This window comes from Ammospiza nelsoni, chromosome 19 (genome assembly GCF_027579445.1).
Source record: "Ammospiza nelsoni isolate bAmmNel1 chromosome 19, bAmmNel1.pri, whole genome shotgun sequence".
Taxonomy (NCBI): Eukaryota; Metazoa; Chordata; class Aves; order Passeriformes; family Passerellidae; genus Ammospiza; species Ammospiza nelsoni.
In genome coordinates this window covers 5,720,521-5,737,394 of record NC_080651.1, presented here as the reverse complement: position 1 = coordinate 5,737,394, position 16,874 = coordinate 5,720,521, and the positions used below count along the sequence as shown (strand labels likewise).

At 37.6% G+C, this 16,874-nt stretch overlaps 1 protein-coding gene across 1 annotated transcript in view; it reads right to left on the bottom strand.

Annotated features, from left to right (window-relative positions):
* Positions 1–16,874, bottom strand: part of B3GNTL1 (UDP-GlcNAc:betaGal beta-1,3-N-acetylglucosaminyltransferase like 1) — a 106,855-nt gene extending 89,981 nt beyond the window's left edge. Inside the window, exons 1-4 of the mRNA XM_059485608.1 lie at positions 16,824–16,874; positions 13,235–13,351; positions 13,035–13,134; positions 8,113–8,177 (exon numbers count right to left, since the gene is read on the bottom strand). Of these exons, the coding sequence (XP_059341591.1) occupies positions 8,113–8,177; positions 13,035–13,134; positions 13,235–13,351; positions 16,824–16,874 (333 nt within the window). The remainder of the gene's footprint in view (positions 1–8,112; positions 8,178–13,034; positions 13,135–13,234; positions 13,352–16,823) is intronic.

The following is a 16,874-nucleotide window of genomic DNA, read 5'->3' as shown; positions in this document are numbered from 1 at the left end:
GACTTGTTCCACTGAAAATGAAAAGCCTTTGGTCTCTAGATCTAAAAATATGTCATATTTCATGGGCACAAAAAACTAGTACTGGTGAAATGAGAAAATTCTAAGGAAAAGGAAAAAGGGAAGTACCCACACTCACAGAATGCATTAGCATTGACACGGCTTTAAGACACACCATCTGGATTTAAATTTTGTGTTAGAACTTCTTCCACTGGCAGCACAAAGATCTGTTCTATGTTCTATTTACATACAAAAGGATAGGTTGTTTTGTGAAAAGTCAGTCACTTTGCTGTCCTACCTTTAATTGTTAAGGGATATTCTTTTCAAAATTATAATATTTCCTGTTCAAAATTAAATCCTTTCTAGACAGTGATTTCACAGTTTATAGAAACTTCAGCACAATTTTTCTTTCCTAAATTTTTTAGGCCCCTAAGGTTTCTACCTATATTCTTTTCCATGTTGGTGCCATATTTCCCCCCTTTTAAAGAATCAGCCTTTTTTAGATACTTGTTAAAGCTAACACAGCCTATTTCTTCTCAGAGTATTTCCAAATAAACTTAATCAGGCAAACATAATTCAAAGGAGCCCTGAATTCCTGTTCTACAGACACCCTTTTAACAGTTCCTCACACTGAAATAATTCTGATTTTCCTATTAAAGCACAAACCCTCAATATTGAATTTCCAACCACTTTCACATTAAAACTTCCCATCAAGCCAACAGCAACAAAAAAAATATTAGTACTTAAATACCTTCAGCTTGAAGAGTTGAATGACCTTGCTATAAAGGTGCCCCTATAGTTTTATCAAAACATGCATGATAAAAAAAGTTTCAGAAGTAGATCCAACTGTTTAATACAATTCAAGGTTAAAGATAAAACAAAATAATAATAAAACTGACTCTTATCACACATAAGTTTATAAAAGATGGGAGGACTACATTGTCAAAAGCATTTTGCATTTAGGATATGTTTAGTAATAAACATGACAGCTGTTCCTGATTTTCAAAGCCAATAGAGCAAAAAAACCCTTCAGATTTCCCATGACTTCAAAACTACAACAATATTATTTATCACCTCATCCACTTTATCCATAGAGCACCAGAATTCCAGTATCAAGAAAGTGTTCTCATAAAACCTTCACCCTATTTCCCACAAGAAAAATCATAATTCTATTTCTTTATGCCAAACACAGAGCTGATTTTTGTGAATTAAAACCTGGTTTTCATACAAGCAATAGCAGATATATTTTAACTGAACTGTGTTCACTCCTTTACAAGTTGCTAAGGAGCCTTAGATGTTTTCTTGGTAAATCCAAATGAAGGGGGAAAAAAAGGGGAAAAAAAGGGAAAAAGGGGAAAAAAAGGGAAAAGGGAGGAAAAAGGAGGAAAAAGGGGGAAAAGGGGGGAAAAGGAGGGAAAAGGGAAAAAGGGGGAAAAAGTGAAAAGGGAGGAAAAAGGAGGGAAAAGGGGAAGAAGGGGGGAAAAAGGAGGGGGGGGAAGAGATAAAAAGGGGAAAAAAGGGGAAATATACCAAAAAGGCAGGAATTTCAATGCTTAGAACAATGTTACCCTCATTTTTTACAATATGAAACATTTGCTCTTGTGCTAAAAGATCTCACTGTTCATGATCTCACACAAGAGAGAACTCTCACATTCACAAAGATGAAAAATAATATACTTGATTGAAAAAGGTTAAATCAGCATGGAAAGCATTCAAACCAAATCAAAATAACCTATGCACCAAAGAGGTCGGTGTCATGTTTTCACAACCACCCAGTTTGACAGGAATGGCCCCATTCCCGTAAGAAAACACTGGGGCAGTTTGATGCTATTGGCAAAACTCACAGATCTGGGGCTTAGGCTATCAGAGAGCATCAGAATTCTGTAAACTCCAGCTAAAGAGGGGGCACTATAACCACAAAAACTTCTAAATGCCTCTTTTTATTAATACAGCTTTGTTCTCTAATGCTGGAAAACTCTATGAACTCTTACCCTGCATGACCTGTATTTCTTTTAATAATTCTGTCTCATTTTTTTATTGGCAGCTTTGCACACACACTGCACTGCTGGATGGTCCTGTGAGACCTTCTGAGTTCATGGAAGGAGAAAGAAAGATGGGGGGAAAAAAGAATAGTTTAGGACATAATCCCAAATACTATAATAATGATTATTATAATAATACCATATATAGTATATACTAATACTATATATAATACTAATGAATAATATAATAATACTATAACATGAGCACAAAATATAAATCACATCCCAGACAGAAAGGAGATTCAACCATCATTCAGCTTTTTTGGATTCAGGTTGGTATGAGAAAAGTAACTGCAAAATCCAACTTTGACAGGCTCTTCACTACGTGTGACTGGAAAGTTTTATTTATTTATTTATAATGTATTTATAGTGAAATGTAAATGCATTTATAGTGAAATAATCTTAGAGAACTCAGATGGATTTAAAATTGGTATTTTAAAACCAAAATAAATCCAAATAATTGGTATTTTAAAACCAAAATAAATCCAAAGTGATTGTACCACAAATTAGGAGCACCTTAAAAATTATGGAATTTTAGCAACTATAGTATTAAACGGTTAAGAGGGTAAAATATTTACCCAACAGTACACAATGAATCACAAATTTTCTATCAAAGCTGTTGCACTTATGATATTGAATTCAGCAAATGTGTTGCCAGACTTTGGTTTCTACAGGCAGAGTTTGGTCATCTCTTTTTTTTTTTTTTTTCTGGTTTAACACTGAGAATAAAACCTCAGTAATCAGGCAAACACTTTCCAAATTATTTTTCACTCATTTCAGACAGAAAAAAAAGGGCCTATACAAAAAAGGGAAGTATATTTAGTTTGTTTCTGTTTCCTAGGTGAGGGTAGGGAAGATAACAACAGTAGCAGTGACTTACACTGAAAAATAATTTTAACAAAACAGAAGTTTACAATAAAATCCAATTTTCTCTGTTCACATGGAAGTATCTAATGGTTGTCCCCTAGCAGACATTCAGCTGACAGGATGAAGAGAAATTTCTTCCATGGAAAAAATGGAAAAAAGAAAAGAAATTTGAAATAAATGCTCAATAAATGCATGCATTCCCTAGTCATATACTTGGAATATAAAAGCTGGCCCCTTCAGCCAGGCTGTGTGGAGCATATTGGGCTCCACAGTGGTAACTTCATCATTCTCCCTTAAAAATTGGTGCTTCTGCACTTGAGAAAGTAAAACAAAATATACAATTCAATGCACAATACACATCTACTTTTTGCAACCAAGGGCAAGTTCACAGCAAACAAAACATTATAGGTCAGTACTAAGGTGCTTTCTTAAGCTCACATTACACACTCAGCATCTCCTGCTTTTCCACAAACTCCTTCAAATTTGGCTGCTCAAAATGAAAAAAAAAAAGGATTGAGAGCTGATACACTCCACTCCCATAACAACAGCACCTTCTTCCCATCACAGTTATTAAATTCAAAATACAACAGCAGCAGCAGCGGGAGGAATGTTTCACTCACTGAGCAACAATATGGCATCTCCAAAATCTTTCAATTCATCAAATGGTCCATTCATTTATCCTGCACCTGCTCAGACTGGAAGGAAAATCTTTCTTTGCCATTGTTCAGTTCTACTCCTCGAAGCAGGAAAGTGAAATGCCTGGGACCTCCAAAAAGTGGCCTGTCAGCAGCTCTGCTGAAGGAAATACCCTGATGCCAGGCAATCCTCCAGGGGCTGCTCTTTGAACAGCCCCACACCATCAAACTCACTGGAACCAGGCACTCCAATGGCACCCACAAATCACCTGGGACTAATCATCTGTCAGTACTTGCAAGAAAAAAATCATAAGAAAAAATGCTACTTTTCTGTTTCTACTCCCAAATTAAACTGAGAAAGAAGGGGACAACAAAGAAAACATTTCAAATTTAAGAAGCTGACTACATTGAGCACCTTTCCTTTTTTTTGAGCATAGCAACAAACAGGTCTACATGGAAACATCTATGTGGTGCTCTTATGAGCCTGACAATCTTTTTAATGGAATCCTTTAATTAAGTATCACTATTAGTTGGTCAGGAAACTTTTGCTGTAGAAGCAGCTCCCACCTCAGTGCATTTATTCAACAAATACAGACACATGCCTTCCCATATCTTGCTTTTCTGTGGTCATTGGAGATCACCTTGATTTTTGCTCATAGATCACTGAAAAAAATGATGTGTTTGCAGGGAAGTGAAGGAGGTAACTCACAAGGTGCTCAGCAGCAAAGCCAGTAAACCCCGACAAGAGTAAAACCTTTCCCAGTGATTCCAAATGCCCTCTTTAACTGCTGAATAGATGAACACACATGTAGGGAGAGGTTATGGCAACCAAATTCTGAAGGTTTGCCTCTTCATTTAACATTTCATACCAGACAGAGACAATCTGGTTTTAATATATCTTTACAAAACAATGAGAGGGATGATGCCTTCAAGCACTTGTATTTTGACTTTTTATGGCTCATTAGTGATTAGGAAAGATGGACAACTCTTCTGGTAATGGATTTCACCACTACATCCACACCTGCTAATTGTGTAACAGCTTATTTCAGTTTTTAAATCAGAGGAGAAGTTCCCAAGCAACAGTATGTTAAACAACAATAGAAAGAAAATCTGATCACATCTTAGTTTCCTAAGAAATACAGACTAATTTGAAATAGAGGAGGAATATTTCAGAAATTTATTAATGCCTGTAATGTACAATGGCAAGTAAAAGGAAATCCATGCTTCCAAACCCAGGAAGTTACAGAGGCTGGAAAAACAATCTGTTTATAACTGAGTGTGCCTGACACACCTGGCTGGAGAAGGTCCCACCATCTTCCTCCAAGGCCTTTAGCAACACCCCTCAACGAGGTGGGTTTGAACTTGAACCTCAAGGAACACATGCAATTTGAAATTAAGCAATTATGCACACAGCAATAAAGAATTACCATTCCCAACTTAAATCATGCAAACCAATCTCCCAAACCAAAAGGAACAGGTCAGCAGCTGCCAATTCCATCACAGGAATGACAAACCTGCTGTGGTTCACCCTCATTTTTGGTGAATAAAACTTACCTGTGTCCCCATGGCATTTTGGACAATTAGCAAGCAGTGACACTGTGGGAACATGGTTTAAAGTCATATCTTTGAACTGCCTGAGAATCTCTGAAATTGTGATACATTGCCAACAGAGCCTTTCAAAAGATTAAAACAAGCACGTTAAGTTCTCAAGTGATTATGACTGGTTTTGAAACACTGCAGGTCAAAAAAGGACACATTTTTATGTTTCTTCTTTAACAGTCAGAAACTCTCCAACAACACTGAATAAACCTGAAATAAAACCTGGAAACTCCACAGAATAAACCTGAAATAAACAGAAACAACCTGAAATAAAACCTGGAACTCCACAGATTATTACGATTAAATGAAAGCACGATCCTTTTTTAAAGAAATCCAGTTTCAGACAAGTAGAGGCATGTTTATGTGCATGTCAATGAAAACAGCAGTTCAAAGCAGAATTTTTAGTGTAAGAGTTCTGCTGTGCTGCAAGGGGGTAAATGCTCCTAAAAAAGATGGCACCACCCCAGAGAAGTGATAAACTACAGCTACAGTACAATGAAACTGGCAGATAAAGTCATATGTGCAGACAATTTGAAGAAGAAAAGCTAACAGTGAAATATATTTGCAAAATTAGCCCTCATTTTCCCATATTATGAAGAAATTGTTAAGTAGCTTCAATTTTTCTACTTGTTTTCCCAGACGGGAAAAAATGCCTCAGCAGCTTGGAGGTGAAATCTGTAACAACAACCACAGTAAAAAACTCCACAATAGCTGTTAGTCCAACAGCTGCCACTTCACACTAGAAAAGGCTGATCAAATTCTGACAGTTCTGAGACCTGTAACCTTATTTTTCCACATTTCTTCCCAGTTTGTTGTCCTCAGAAATCTGTGTTGAGAGACATAACACGAGCAGCTTGGCTCCAGCTGGAATGGCAAGCAAAAACAGCCTTGCTGGAGCCAGCACTTCCAAAGATGCTCTCAAATATGCTCATCCACTCATTTCACTTCACAGAGAAAACAAAGCATGCACCAAAAAGCCAGGGATGCATTTCTCCACCCATTTGTGATGTGCACAAACAGCTCCATTCCTCTCCACATCCACCTGCAGCAAAGCTGAAATTGTGGCTGCACTTCTGAAGGTCAATTCCTTGGCATGGCTGCAGCACATTCCAGCAGGCTGATATCAACATTCCTTCCTAGAGAGCTGGATGCTGGACAAGTGACTGAAATGAAGAAGGTAGGTGGTGTGTGGAAGGAGAGTTGTTAAACAGCTGGCAACATCTGTGCCCCAGCTACTAGCACACAACATTTACTAACTACAGCCAAAACACTGAGCAATTTTTGGACTTGTAGCAGTTTCCACATCCATTTTATTGGCTCTGATCTGTTTTCAGCAAAACATGGTAGTCACAAGGGGAGACAGTAGAAAATACATTTAAGTAATGCCAGGTATTTAATATTTCTTTTGTAACAAGATTGGGCTTCTGGTAGTCCAGAATGCCTCTGATTTGAAGAAGCAATAGAAATGCATAGAACAGAAAATCTTTGTAACTTCTCCTAAGCTTATCCACACTGTAAACCATAAAATCCTCAACTCACTTCAAGTAATGCTTGGTAATATTAAATATAAACTTCTGCTAATGACAATATTGTAGAAATAGAGTATCATTACCAGTTATATTCCTTAATAACTGCAATTTGACTCCCTGATGTTTTTTTTCCTGCAACAGTCAGCCAACAGATACACAGCAGCAGGAAGATTTTAATATATGGCAAATAACAAATTGAGAATTCTGAAGAATCACTATGAAAATATGAATTAACTTCATTTAGAGAATGTGATTTTCTAGTTTACTGCTAGTGATTTTCAAACAACTACATCTCCCTGGATGGAAAAGAAAGACTAACCCATAATTTATTTCAGTACATCATGCTATACGTATCTGATACAGAAGATAGGAAGCTTCTTGGGACAAGAGTACATTAATTTCTCATTCATGTACTGGTGGACTCAGATGACTTCAGCCAGGTCAAGCACACACATTCCTCATCCCACAGACTCCCTAGAATGCCCTGTGCAATGTAATGCAAGCCTAGAATACTCAAGCTTTGCAAATCATAAGCAAGTTTCCTTGGGTTTGGTTATTTTTAATTTTAGATATGTAAACAGCCTCACTGTCTAACAACATATCACAAAAATCACAACATTTTAACATATGAACAAAAAAAAATTTCTTCCATCAAGTTGATAAGGCAGGTGTGGTTTGCAAACGGAAGGATTTCCCTAATTAAAACCTGAGAATGGCTGTAGAGCTCACAAACCTGCTCTCACACCACTTTTTACAAGCACAGACAATCATAATATTCAGTTGAATTGTAGCTGAAAACCAACCCTGTCAGCAGCCAGTTCATCTTACCCTAACCCATAGCTCAGTTCCAATGAACTGAGGGTTCAGAGGGAAAAAAAAAATCAATCTTCAGGTGAAATTACAGGAGATCAGTGAGCCTTGAAGGTCCTGCTCTTCTTGCCTGCTCCCAGCACACGGCCCCACTCCTGTGCTCAGCTGGGCACCTTTGTGAAACCATTCCTGCATATTCAGCTGCATAAGTGAGATCCTTATCTGCGGGTTACTGAGCTCAATTGCTTCACAGAAGATATCCAACAAAGCACAGGAAAAAAAAAATTCAGCTTGGAAGGTGAGACTTCTCCTATTTTACATCAAAAAGCCAGTAGATTAGCTCTTAGTTTCTCATCAATACAATTTTCTGAAGAATGTGGGAAAGAGAAATCCTCAAAACACCTAAATACCAACCTTGCCCGGCCCTGTTCACAACAGCTTGTGAAATCTGATATAATCAAAGAATGATGTAAGGCTTTCTACAGGTTGGAATACAACTTTACAGCCATAAATAGTAACCAGCACGTTAAACAAACTCCTTTAAGCAGGTTGTCTTGTAGCAAATCAGCAACTCCATTAAAAAGGAAAGGATTTTATTGACAAAACCAAGTTAGACAAAATGCATTAACTTACTGAATCCAGAAAGCAGAGATAGGTTCCTGAGCTCTGAATTACTGCTTGATTTTTAGCAAATCCAACTGAAAGAGAGAAAGCACAGATAAAAAGATGGAGGAATTTTTACTGTTGCATCTTTTAAAATCATAATAAAATGGAACAAATGAAAAGAAAATACACAAATCAGTATCACATAAGGTACCAGATTTTTCCATATTTAAAGCAAGGTAATTTGTGAATATTTATGTCAGTCACCTTCTCTGAGTGAGTACCAGAATTCTACAATCAAGTAGAATAAGAGTACTTTTGCCAGCCCTCCCCAAAGATATAATATGTAATTGTGTATCTTGAAGGGGGCAGGTTTTATATCCAGAACCTCAGCCTGGAGAATCACAGAAAGCTTTGGGCTGGAAGGAACCTTTAAAGGTCACCCAGGCCCACCCCTTGCAAAGAGCAGATGCTGAAAACCCTCCATCTTCATTCATCTTTGAAGCCCTAAAAAATACCAGCAAATCATAAAAGAGGCAGGGAAGGACCAGAAACTGCTGTTCTTCCCATCAGGGTTCTCAGAAGGACTAAAAACGTTCTGTTCCTTGGTGCTTGTTAAGTATAAAGTTTGCAAATACAAAACCTTCACATGCCATTCATGTAAAGGGGATGCAGGAGGAGCCAAAGAAGGCTAATTTATTAGAATCGTACACAGAGCACAAAGGTGATTTATTTATAGCATAACATGTGTATCACCAATGGAGACCACACTGAAATGTCACTTCAGACAAATGACAACATTGGCACCCAGGTTGTCTCAGTTTCTGACTTCCTGACACTTGGTGAATCTTTTTACCAACCCATTCATTTCAGGAAGAAATGAATGAACCAAAGAAGAAAATTGTTTTAATTTCAGCTTAATTTCTGAAGTAGATGACTGCTCTGGAGGATCAAACAAATGGCAGAAGCAGAAAAATAGGAAAGAGCAGGAATCCACAGCTGAAGGTAAGGATGGGACTGCAGCAACCACTGGGATACACCCACAAGGTGGGAATGCTTGCCTGGGATTATTTTTGCAGGTGGACAAGGTGAACCTAAGAACTTTCTGATCTCTGAATTCTTGCCCTGGGCAGCATTCTAAGAAAAGCCCACCCTACATCCAGTGTTAGTCTGAAAAATGCTGCATGGATTCCACTTGGTCACATATGAAACACTTCAGCTTCCCTCTGGAGTATTTATGGAATCAAGTCAGGGAATCCAGCAAGATCACCCTGACCTGCAAAATGAACATTATTGTGAAGACAAGCAATACTGTAGGGTTTTTACTCTTTAGAGGGAAAACTGAAAATGTAAAGCCAAGAAAATCTCACCATGAAGTGGAACAGAATAATTTTAAATATTATTATCCATAAAGTTTCTGTCTTAGCATTTGAAAAAAAGCAGAATTCTGTAATTCTCTTATCCTTTTATGTGTTACAAATTTAAGTTATTTAACTGGGCTCAAAGGTTCCCTTAGTTGTAATGCACGTGCTCCTTGGCTATTTTGCTGAGCTGTCCAAGTACAGAAAAAGACTTATGACTGCATTTCTTACTGCCTCAAGGAACATTATGTCAACTACCACCAGAGCAGGACTAATAAAGGCCCCTTCTTATAACTGTGTTATTTTTTCTCATGTACTTTAATCCTCACCTCAACTTCTCCTCATTGTGTGTTTTTTTGGATTTATTATTTTACAGGATGTTTACATTCTGGAATCCCACCTGCACAGTGACTCTCAGTCTCCTTCCCACTGGCAGTGAAAAAGCAGCTGGCAGAGGCAGGAGCTGCCACAGCAGCAGAGCTGGGTCCTGGCACCACAACTGATGCAAGTCAGCAGGCCTGGGCATGCCAAAGCAGCAACCCCCAGCCCTTCACTTACCCCCAGTAAAGCAGGAGATAAAAGAACAGCACAAAAATGATGACAGAATTAAATTTGCCCAATTTGAAACACATCAGTGCTATCAGAAGCCACAGCAGCTGTAAAGTGGCCTGGACTTACATTTCAGTGCTGTCATTAACACGCCCAAATATTTCAACAACTTTCAATGGAAAATAATTCATTAAGGAAGCAAAACTGTAAGAAAAGAGAGAAGGAGGCTTGATGGCAATTATATAACTCTATGAACTTCCTGGAGTATTTCAGATCTCATTTTCAAGTAAATAAAATCAAGAAATATCTAGTATTTGTTATGAGAATGAGTTGGAAAATATTTCTTGCTATGTTTAAGACAGAAACATCCAGAGGTTTTTCATATACCAGACATCTTTTAGAGGAAAGAGAGAGAAGAAAATACACACATTTTTTAAATTATTGAGAAGATAAATATAACTCCCCATAGAAGAAACTAGGTATTAAAAATTCTTTCACCACAACAAATTCTGTGTTTGGCATGAGTAAAAAAAATTCTTTAATATTACTCTACTGAACAAAATGAAATGTTTGTGCCAGGTCTCTGAGTTTTGTAAGGCCTGCTTACTTGGTGAAAAGAGCCTGTTACCATGGTTACGGCCGTAAAAACTTAAGCTTCAGTGAGATATTAACATTCCTTACTCTTGGAAAGAAAAAGGTTTCCTTTTTTTAGGCAAGTGACCCTTTCTTTTTTCCAAGGTTCCCCCCCTTTCTTTTACATGTTAGAAAAGAATCAGAAATAAATCCTAATCTTGTGTAAATAGTTGAAGATGTGAAGCCTGACTAGTACATTGTTTCTGTACCAAAGCATCTTCTTTTAAAGGCAAGGCTCCTTCCAGTTGTACCTAGTCCTTAACAAAATGAAAGTAAATCACCAAAAGCAAACAAATGCTATGGATTTCAAGTAACCTGCTTCTAAAATTTAACAACCATGGAGTAAAGATGTCCTTGTTTGAATTGTGACCTGAGAGTGTCTCCTGGCTTTGTTTTTTAGCAGAACTATGCATTCCACACTATTTTTAAAATTATATATTTAAATAGTGCACAGCCCCTCTCACCCCCAATTTATTGGAAATCTGTTCAGTCTCCAGCTACCCCAACACTGACAAATGCATGCTAAACCAAAAAATAATTTAATAATCTGACATATCCCTAATGGCACAGTGGAATTCACAACTGGAACTCAGTTTTAGGTTCAGTTTCCTGAAGTGCAGAGGTGAACAGACATCAGAATTCTAAAATTAAAAAAAAAAAAACCATCCTGCTTGTGTGTTCTGGCAAACTAAAATTTAGTTTATACACAATTGATACAACACTCGAGTAGGAACAAGATTTTAGACATAGCAAATGTTTATAAAAATGGAAAATATGTTACACAACATGATCGGATTAGTAGAAACATTACTAGCTATCTTAAGTAACAGAATTAACAACTTCTGGGATTATTCTTTGATTTAGGAAATTGCAACCTACTTCATTTCTTGATCAGTAAAAGAAGTCAGTTTTGAAAAGAGACTGATCACCCAATAGCAGAGGGAGGACAAAAAAGAAGAAAAAATTTACAGGATTATGAGTAATTCTTGACATTGCTCAACTCCAGCTGTATCGATTGCCCAAAAGAAAAAAATTCCCTCTAAAAACCTTGTCTGCCTTTTGTCATTACCAGCCCAATAGTTCTAATATTACAAGCTGCACTGTCAAAACAACACCAGTTCATGCTAAAGGTATTAAAATACTAAAAATATTTATAGTAAGGGTTATGCTGTGTTACTTCAGTATTGCTATGTCTGACAACTATTTAAAAACAGATGTAAAGCTACAGTCAGGAGAAATGACAGTAAATAAAGCCAGGGGCCTCTACCAGGTTGCAGATGAATTCAGTGCACAAACTCCCAATTTATTTGCATGTTTCAACAGGGGATGAAAAGCAAACTTTCTGGAACAGAAGTGGGCTTTTGCATAAGAAGATCATCTTGAGGAGACTCTAAAGAGCCTGAGTTTCTTTCCACTTCAAACAGGACGTGCAGTGAAAAAACAGTAACTGTCCAAATTCTGTGTTACAGTGTTCCCAAAGTGTGACTTTTAAGAGATAACTTCAAAGACACAAACTTGGAACCAACAATTCCTACCTGTCTACTCATTAAAACAAAGTCCAGAATGACAGAACCATTGGTTACACAGCTCCAGTACAAACTGTGAGCACACTGTTCTTCCTTTGTGATCTTCCAACGTTACTGTCACTCAACAACAGCTTCTCCAAAAACCAACTGACTTTTCTTTCTGTTTTACATTTTAGGAAGGTTTTGTGCTAAAACCCCCCAAACATAAACCAGCCAAAGCAAGCAAAAGAAAATCTGTTCAAAGAGAGATTTATTTGTAATCTTCTGCAGTGGGAGATAATTCATATTAGCATGCAAATGAATAGGGGATCACATCACACACCTGTCTGACAGCTCACTAAACATATTGGTTTAGCTCTTTGAGTGAATACTTGGGACTTTAGTGAGAGTTTTTAGCTCACATCAAAACTTATAAAACCTCTGTTTTTATTTGATCATTGAAGCAACATCAAAAAGGTATTTATTTTCTATTTCAGGCTTGAAAGATATGCATTTACTTTTAAAATCCTTATGCAAGGAATTTTTGATATACTTTTTCTTAAAACCCATCTCCTGAAGATAAATCAGATATCAGAAAGCCACAGTAAAATTGTAAGCATTAACAACATTGTGTATACTACAATTAAACAAAATTCTTTTGCTTTTGCAGAGTAGAGCACACAAGTGCTTAGCCAAGTTCTTCTTTTCTTGAACATATAAACAAATTCTACAGAGCCCAAAGCAACAGGGCCAAATTCAAATTGGAATGAGTTTTCAAACAGAGCTCTAGAAAACAATGTGGGTTTTTTCCATTGCAGTGGAAATGACTACAAAGATACATTTCAAACTCAAAATCAGAAAGTGCCTGCAATAAGAACCAAACTCACAAAATTAAACTACATACCACCTCGAGGCTGAGAGGAATTGTTGGTTCCAATGATTACTGAAACACCAACTTCTTCCAACTTGATCTTCCACTTTTCAATTATTTCAGCTGAACCATCCTAGAAAAAATAATTACATAGATGCAGCTATTTTAATTTGTGTGTTGAAGTCAACCAAAAATTCTTAGAGATAGTATTTTAAAGGAAGTCTGAAACACACCTTACTGGCATCATTAAAAATTGACAGCTCCATGGTTCCTTTAAAATCTTGTTCCCAAACTGACTTCAGGCATTCATCTAACCAGCATTCACTGTTGTGAACAGGCAAAATGATAGACTACAAGAAAACAAACAGAGATCCACATGCATGTCAGGAAGCATATTTTTGTTTACTTATAGTATATTTAGTAAAAAGGAGAAGTAGCAGATCCTTCTGAAACTAACTTTCACCAAAAAATGCACCTTAAAAATATAAAAGTAGGTGAGGAACATTTACTTTCTTACAAATGTATGATTTGCTTTCTTCTCTATCAAACTTCTTTTTCAATTAAGTTCCACAAGATGGTTTTTGGTGGAAGTCCACGGAAACAAGAGAGACCACTGAAGCAAACCCACAAATGAAACATCTGTAACACCACCCTAACCTATTTCTAGTATTCCTGCATTTCTTGAGACACTCCTCACTTCTGTCCTCCATTAATAAATCTTACTCATCAATTTCTCTTCAAGCCTAATTGGAGATGCTCATTATGCAGCTGGACCCTCAGGGTGCAGCCAAGATTTTAACATTTATTCCACTTCCAACTGCTCTAAAGCACATTGGAAGTTGATCCGTGATGTAGCTCCACACTCTGCCATCCCAGCTTTCCTCCTGCAGCCCCTTGCTCCAGAGGGGCACACACAGCAGGAAAACACACCTGAAAGATTTGAAAATTGGTTAGAAACCAGAGAGGAGGGCTTTATCTGTTCAAGTCTGGTTACTCATCACTGATCTAGTTACCTCTAAAAAGCCAACAACTCCCAAAATTCTTTCAGTGTCTCAAAAGAGAACACGCTTCCTTCACAACATGCCTGAGAAATCAGCCTGGTGGTACCCTGGCTGTGTTTGAAAAGGGAGAGCCAAGTCTGAACCTGCTAAAATTACTTTTAGATGGGGAACTTAAGGACCTGAGTAACTCCTAAATAGTCTCATGGGACATTTCAAGAAGTCCCTAGAAACACAAACTCCTCATTATTTGGGGTAACCACAAATTGGAAGAAAGGAGGATTTGTTCCTATTGTGAGCAGGAGAGAATCCTAAGAAACAAAACATTGGGATACTGAGATGGAATTATTCACAATTTAGTGCCATGTGAACACATGTATAAGGTGCAAATACAGGTGCACCCATCAGAAAGCAGATTTTTGGGCACTGAAGGATGTGCACACAGGTACAACCCTGTCCTGTGTAGGGTACATGATTAACAACATTTCACAGCCAAATAAAATAGCAAACATCTAAACGAATGAACCTACTGATTTTTGGCAGGATGATGGAACAGTTCTGAAAAGAAGTAGGACAAAAGCTCTCTAAATCTTTAAGCAAAGTAGGCTTTGATTTGTGTTTTAGAGAGATAAATAAAACAGGAAGAAACAAAAAAAAAAAAAGTGAAACTGACTATCCAATAATTTCAACATACAGATAAAAAAGATTATTTCAGAACTGTCTCAAATTAGTACTTATTTTAGACACTAAAATAAAAGCAAAAATCTGAGATTCTGAAATACTATATTCAATTTACTCAAGATTTTAATATTCTTTATGTGGACATGGCAATTAAAATATGAACCTACACATTCAAACCAATCAATGTAACATATTCATTCAGAAAAAAAAGTGTTCCACAATTCTTCCAATGACAATAAAAACTTGTGCAGTTTTGCACATCCAGAACAATCAGTTATTTTTCAATTTGTTTTCTGATTCACTCAGTAAAAATTTGACTAAGCCATCACCAACTGGCTTGCCATTGGTTTGAAAACTGGAACTTCTTTGCTTTTTTTCCGTGGTGTACTCCTGTTTTAAGTCAGGGCAGCAGTGCAAAATACCAAGATGATGTTTGACCTCCCTGTTTAGTTTGAACTGAAAGCAGAAAAAAGTACTTTGAGGGCAGCACATATAAAACAACTCATAAATACCTGATGGCACTGAGGTGCTCTGAATTGAACTGCTTATAATGTATTTACATGCTCCTAAAGACATTCCTGTGAGCAAATTCTACTTCCACAGAACCATGCAGAACTGGACACCTGCCAAACTAAGGCCCAGAGCTCAAGTGCTGATGATACTTCTGTGAAAAACCTGAAAAATTAACAAATCCACACAAATAACTGTACTCAGCAATAGGATTAACACCTCAGAGTATTGCTGATGTATCCTAGAGTTTCACCATTTTCGCTCAGCTCACTGGTATTCTGTGTTTAGTTTTAGTTTGAGGATAAATCAACAATCCAGACTTTCATTTCTCCCTCGTTCATTACCAGGTTTGTACCCTGGATTAAGAGTTGCAACTGGGCAGTCATAAATTGGCTTTTAATGTCCTGTGGCTGTATCAGAATAATTCAATCTCCTTGGACCATTTAAAGAGGGGAACAACATGAACCAGGGCACTATTTCACTTACAGGTACAGTCTCATGGCAATAATACCAGCTGGCAGTAACCTCCAGAGACTGTGTCTGCTTCTCCTGTCCCAAAACAAGATCAACCACAGCTCTGGCATTGCTGACAAACCCTCTCCAGGGTCAAACACCAACCTTGCTAAGGCACTCACTAAAAGCAGGCATAAAAAAAAACTAGAATGGTTTTTCCAGTGTTTTTTGCTAGTTTATGCCAAGTCTTACTTCCCAATCCCAGCACAGACGATTATTTTAGTTCTCCTTGTGGCAGCCCTTCCTGTATTTGATGACTGCTACCAAAACTGAACTACAGAGGTGTTAAGCTCCCTCAAAGTAATTTTGAGTATTTGGGAGATAAATTGCAAACAGCTAATGTGCTGTTGGCATTACAAATCATCTGAGTGATCTGAGTCACCATTACCATTTCATTAGCTGAGGCTGATTTACAGCAGCATCCAACAGAGCCTATGAGCCATATGTGACACTTGAAACAGAGCTGTGAATCAAACATGGACTTGAGCACTGTCACACTACCTGGACTTCCCTGAACCCCACACATTCTACACAAGTATTACATATATTTCTATATTTAGCATGGTGACATGACCTGTTTTTCCCTGAACTTCACACATTCTAGACAAGTAATATATATATTCCTGTATTTTTATATTTCTATGCATATAGCTATACAGGCACAGATAGAGATAGATGTTGTATATTTAACTTTATTTATGTGTGTTATTTATAGATAAGTGCGCATATCTAAAAATTATATCTATATAATATATATACACTATATATACACACTATATACACATATATACGCATGTACATGTACATATACATATGTATATGTATATATATGTACATGAACATATACATGCACATATACGTATGTGTATGTATATGAACATATACATATATATGTATACATATATAAATAGACATAAATATATACATATACTTGTACGGGAAGTAACAGAAACAGGAAGTGTTGTAGGAAGATTTTACGACTTTCGTTGCCAACCCCGTGTACCCGAACGCGCCGGCACCGAGCCCTCCGGGGCCAGCCCCGGCCCCGCCCGAGCCGCCGTGTCCGCCCCGGGCACTCCCAGCCCCGGGCACTCCCAGCCCGGCCCCGCCTGTCACGTACCACCTGTACGGGGGGCTCGGGGCTCCCGCCGGCTCTCCCCGGCTCCGCCAT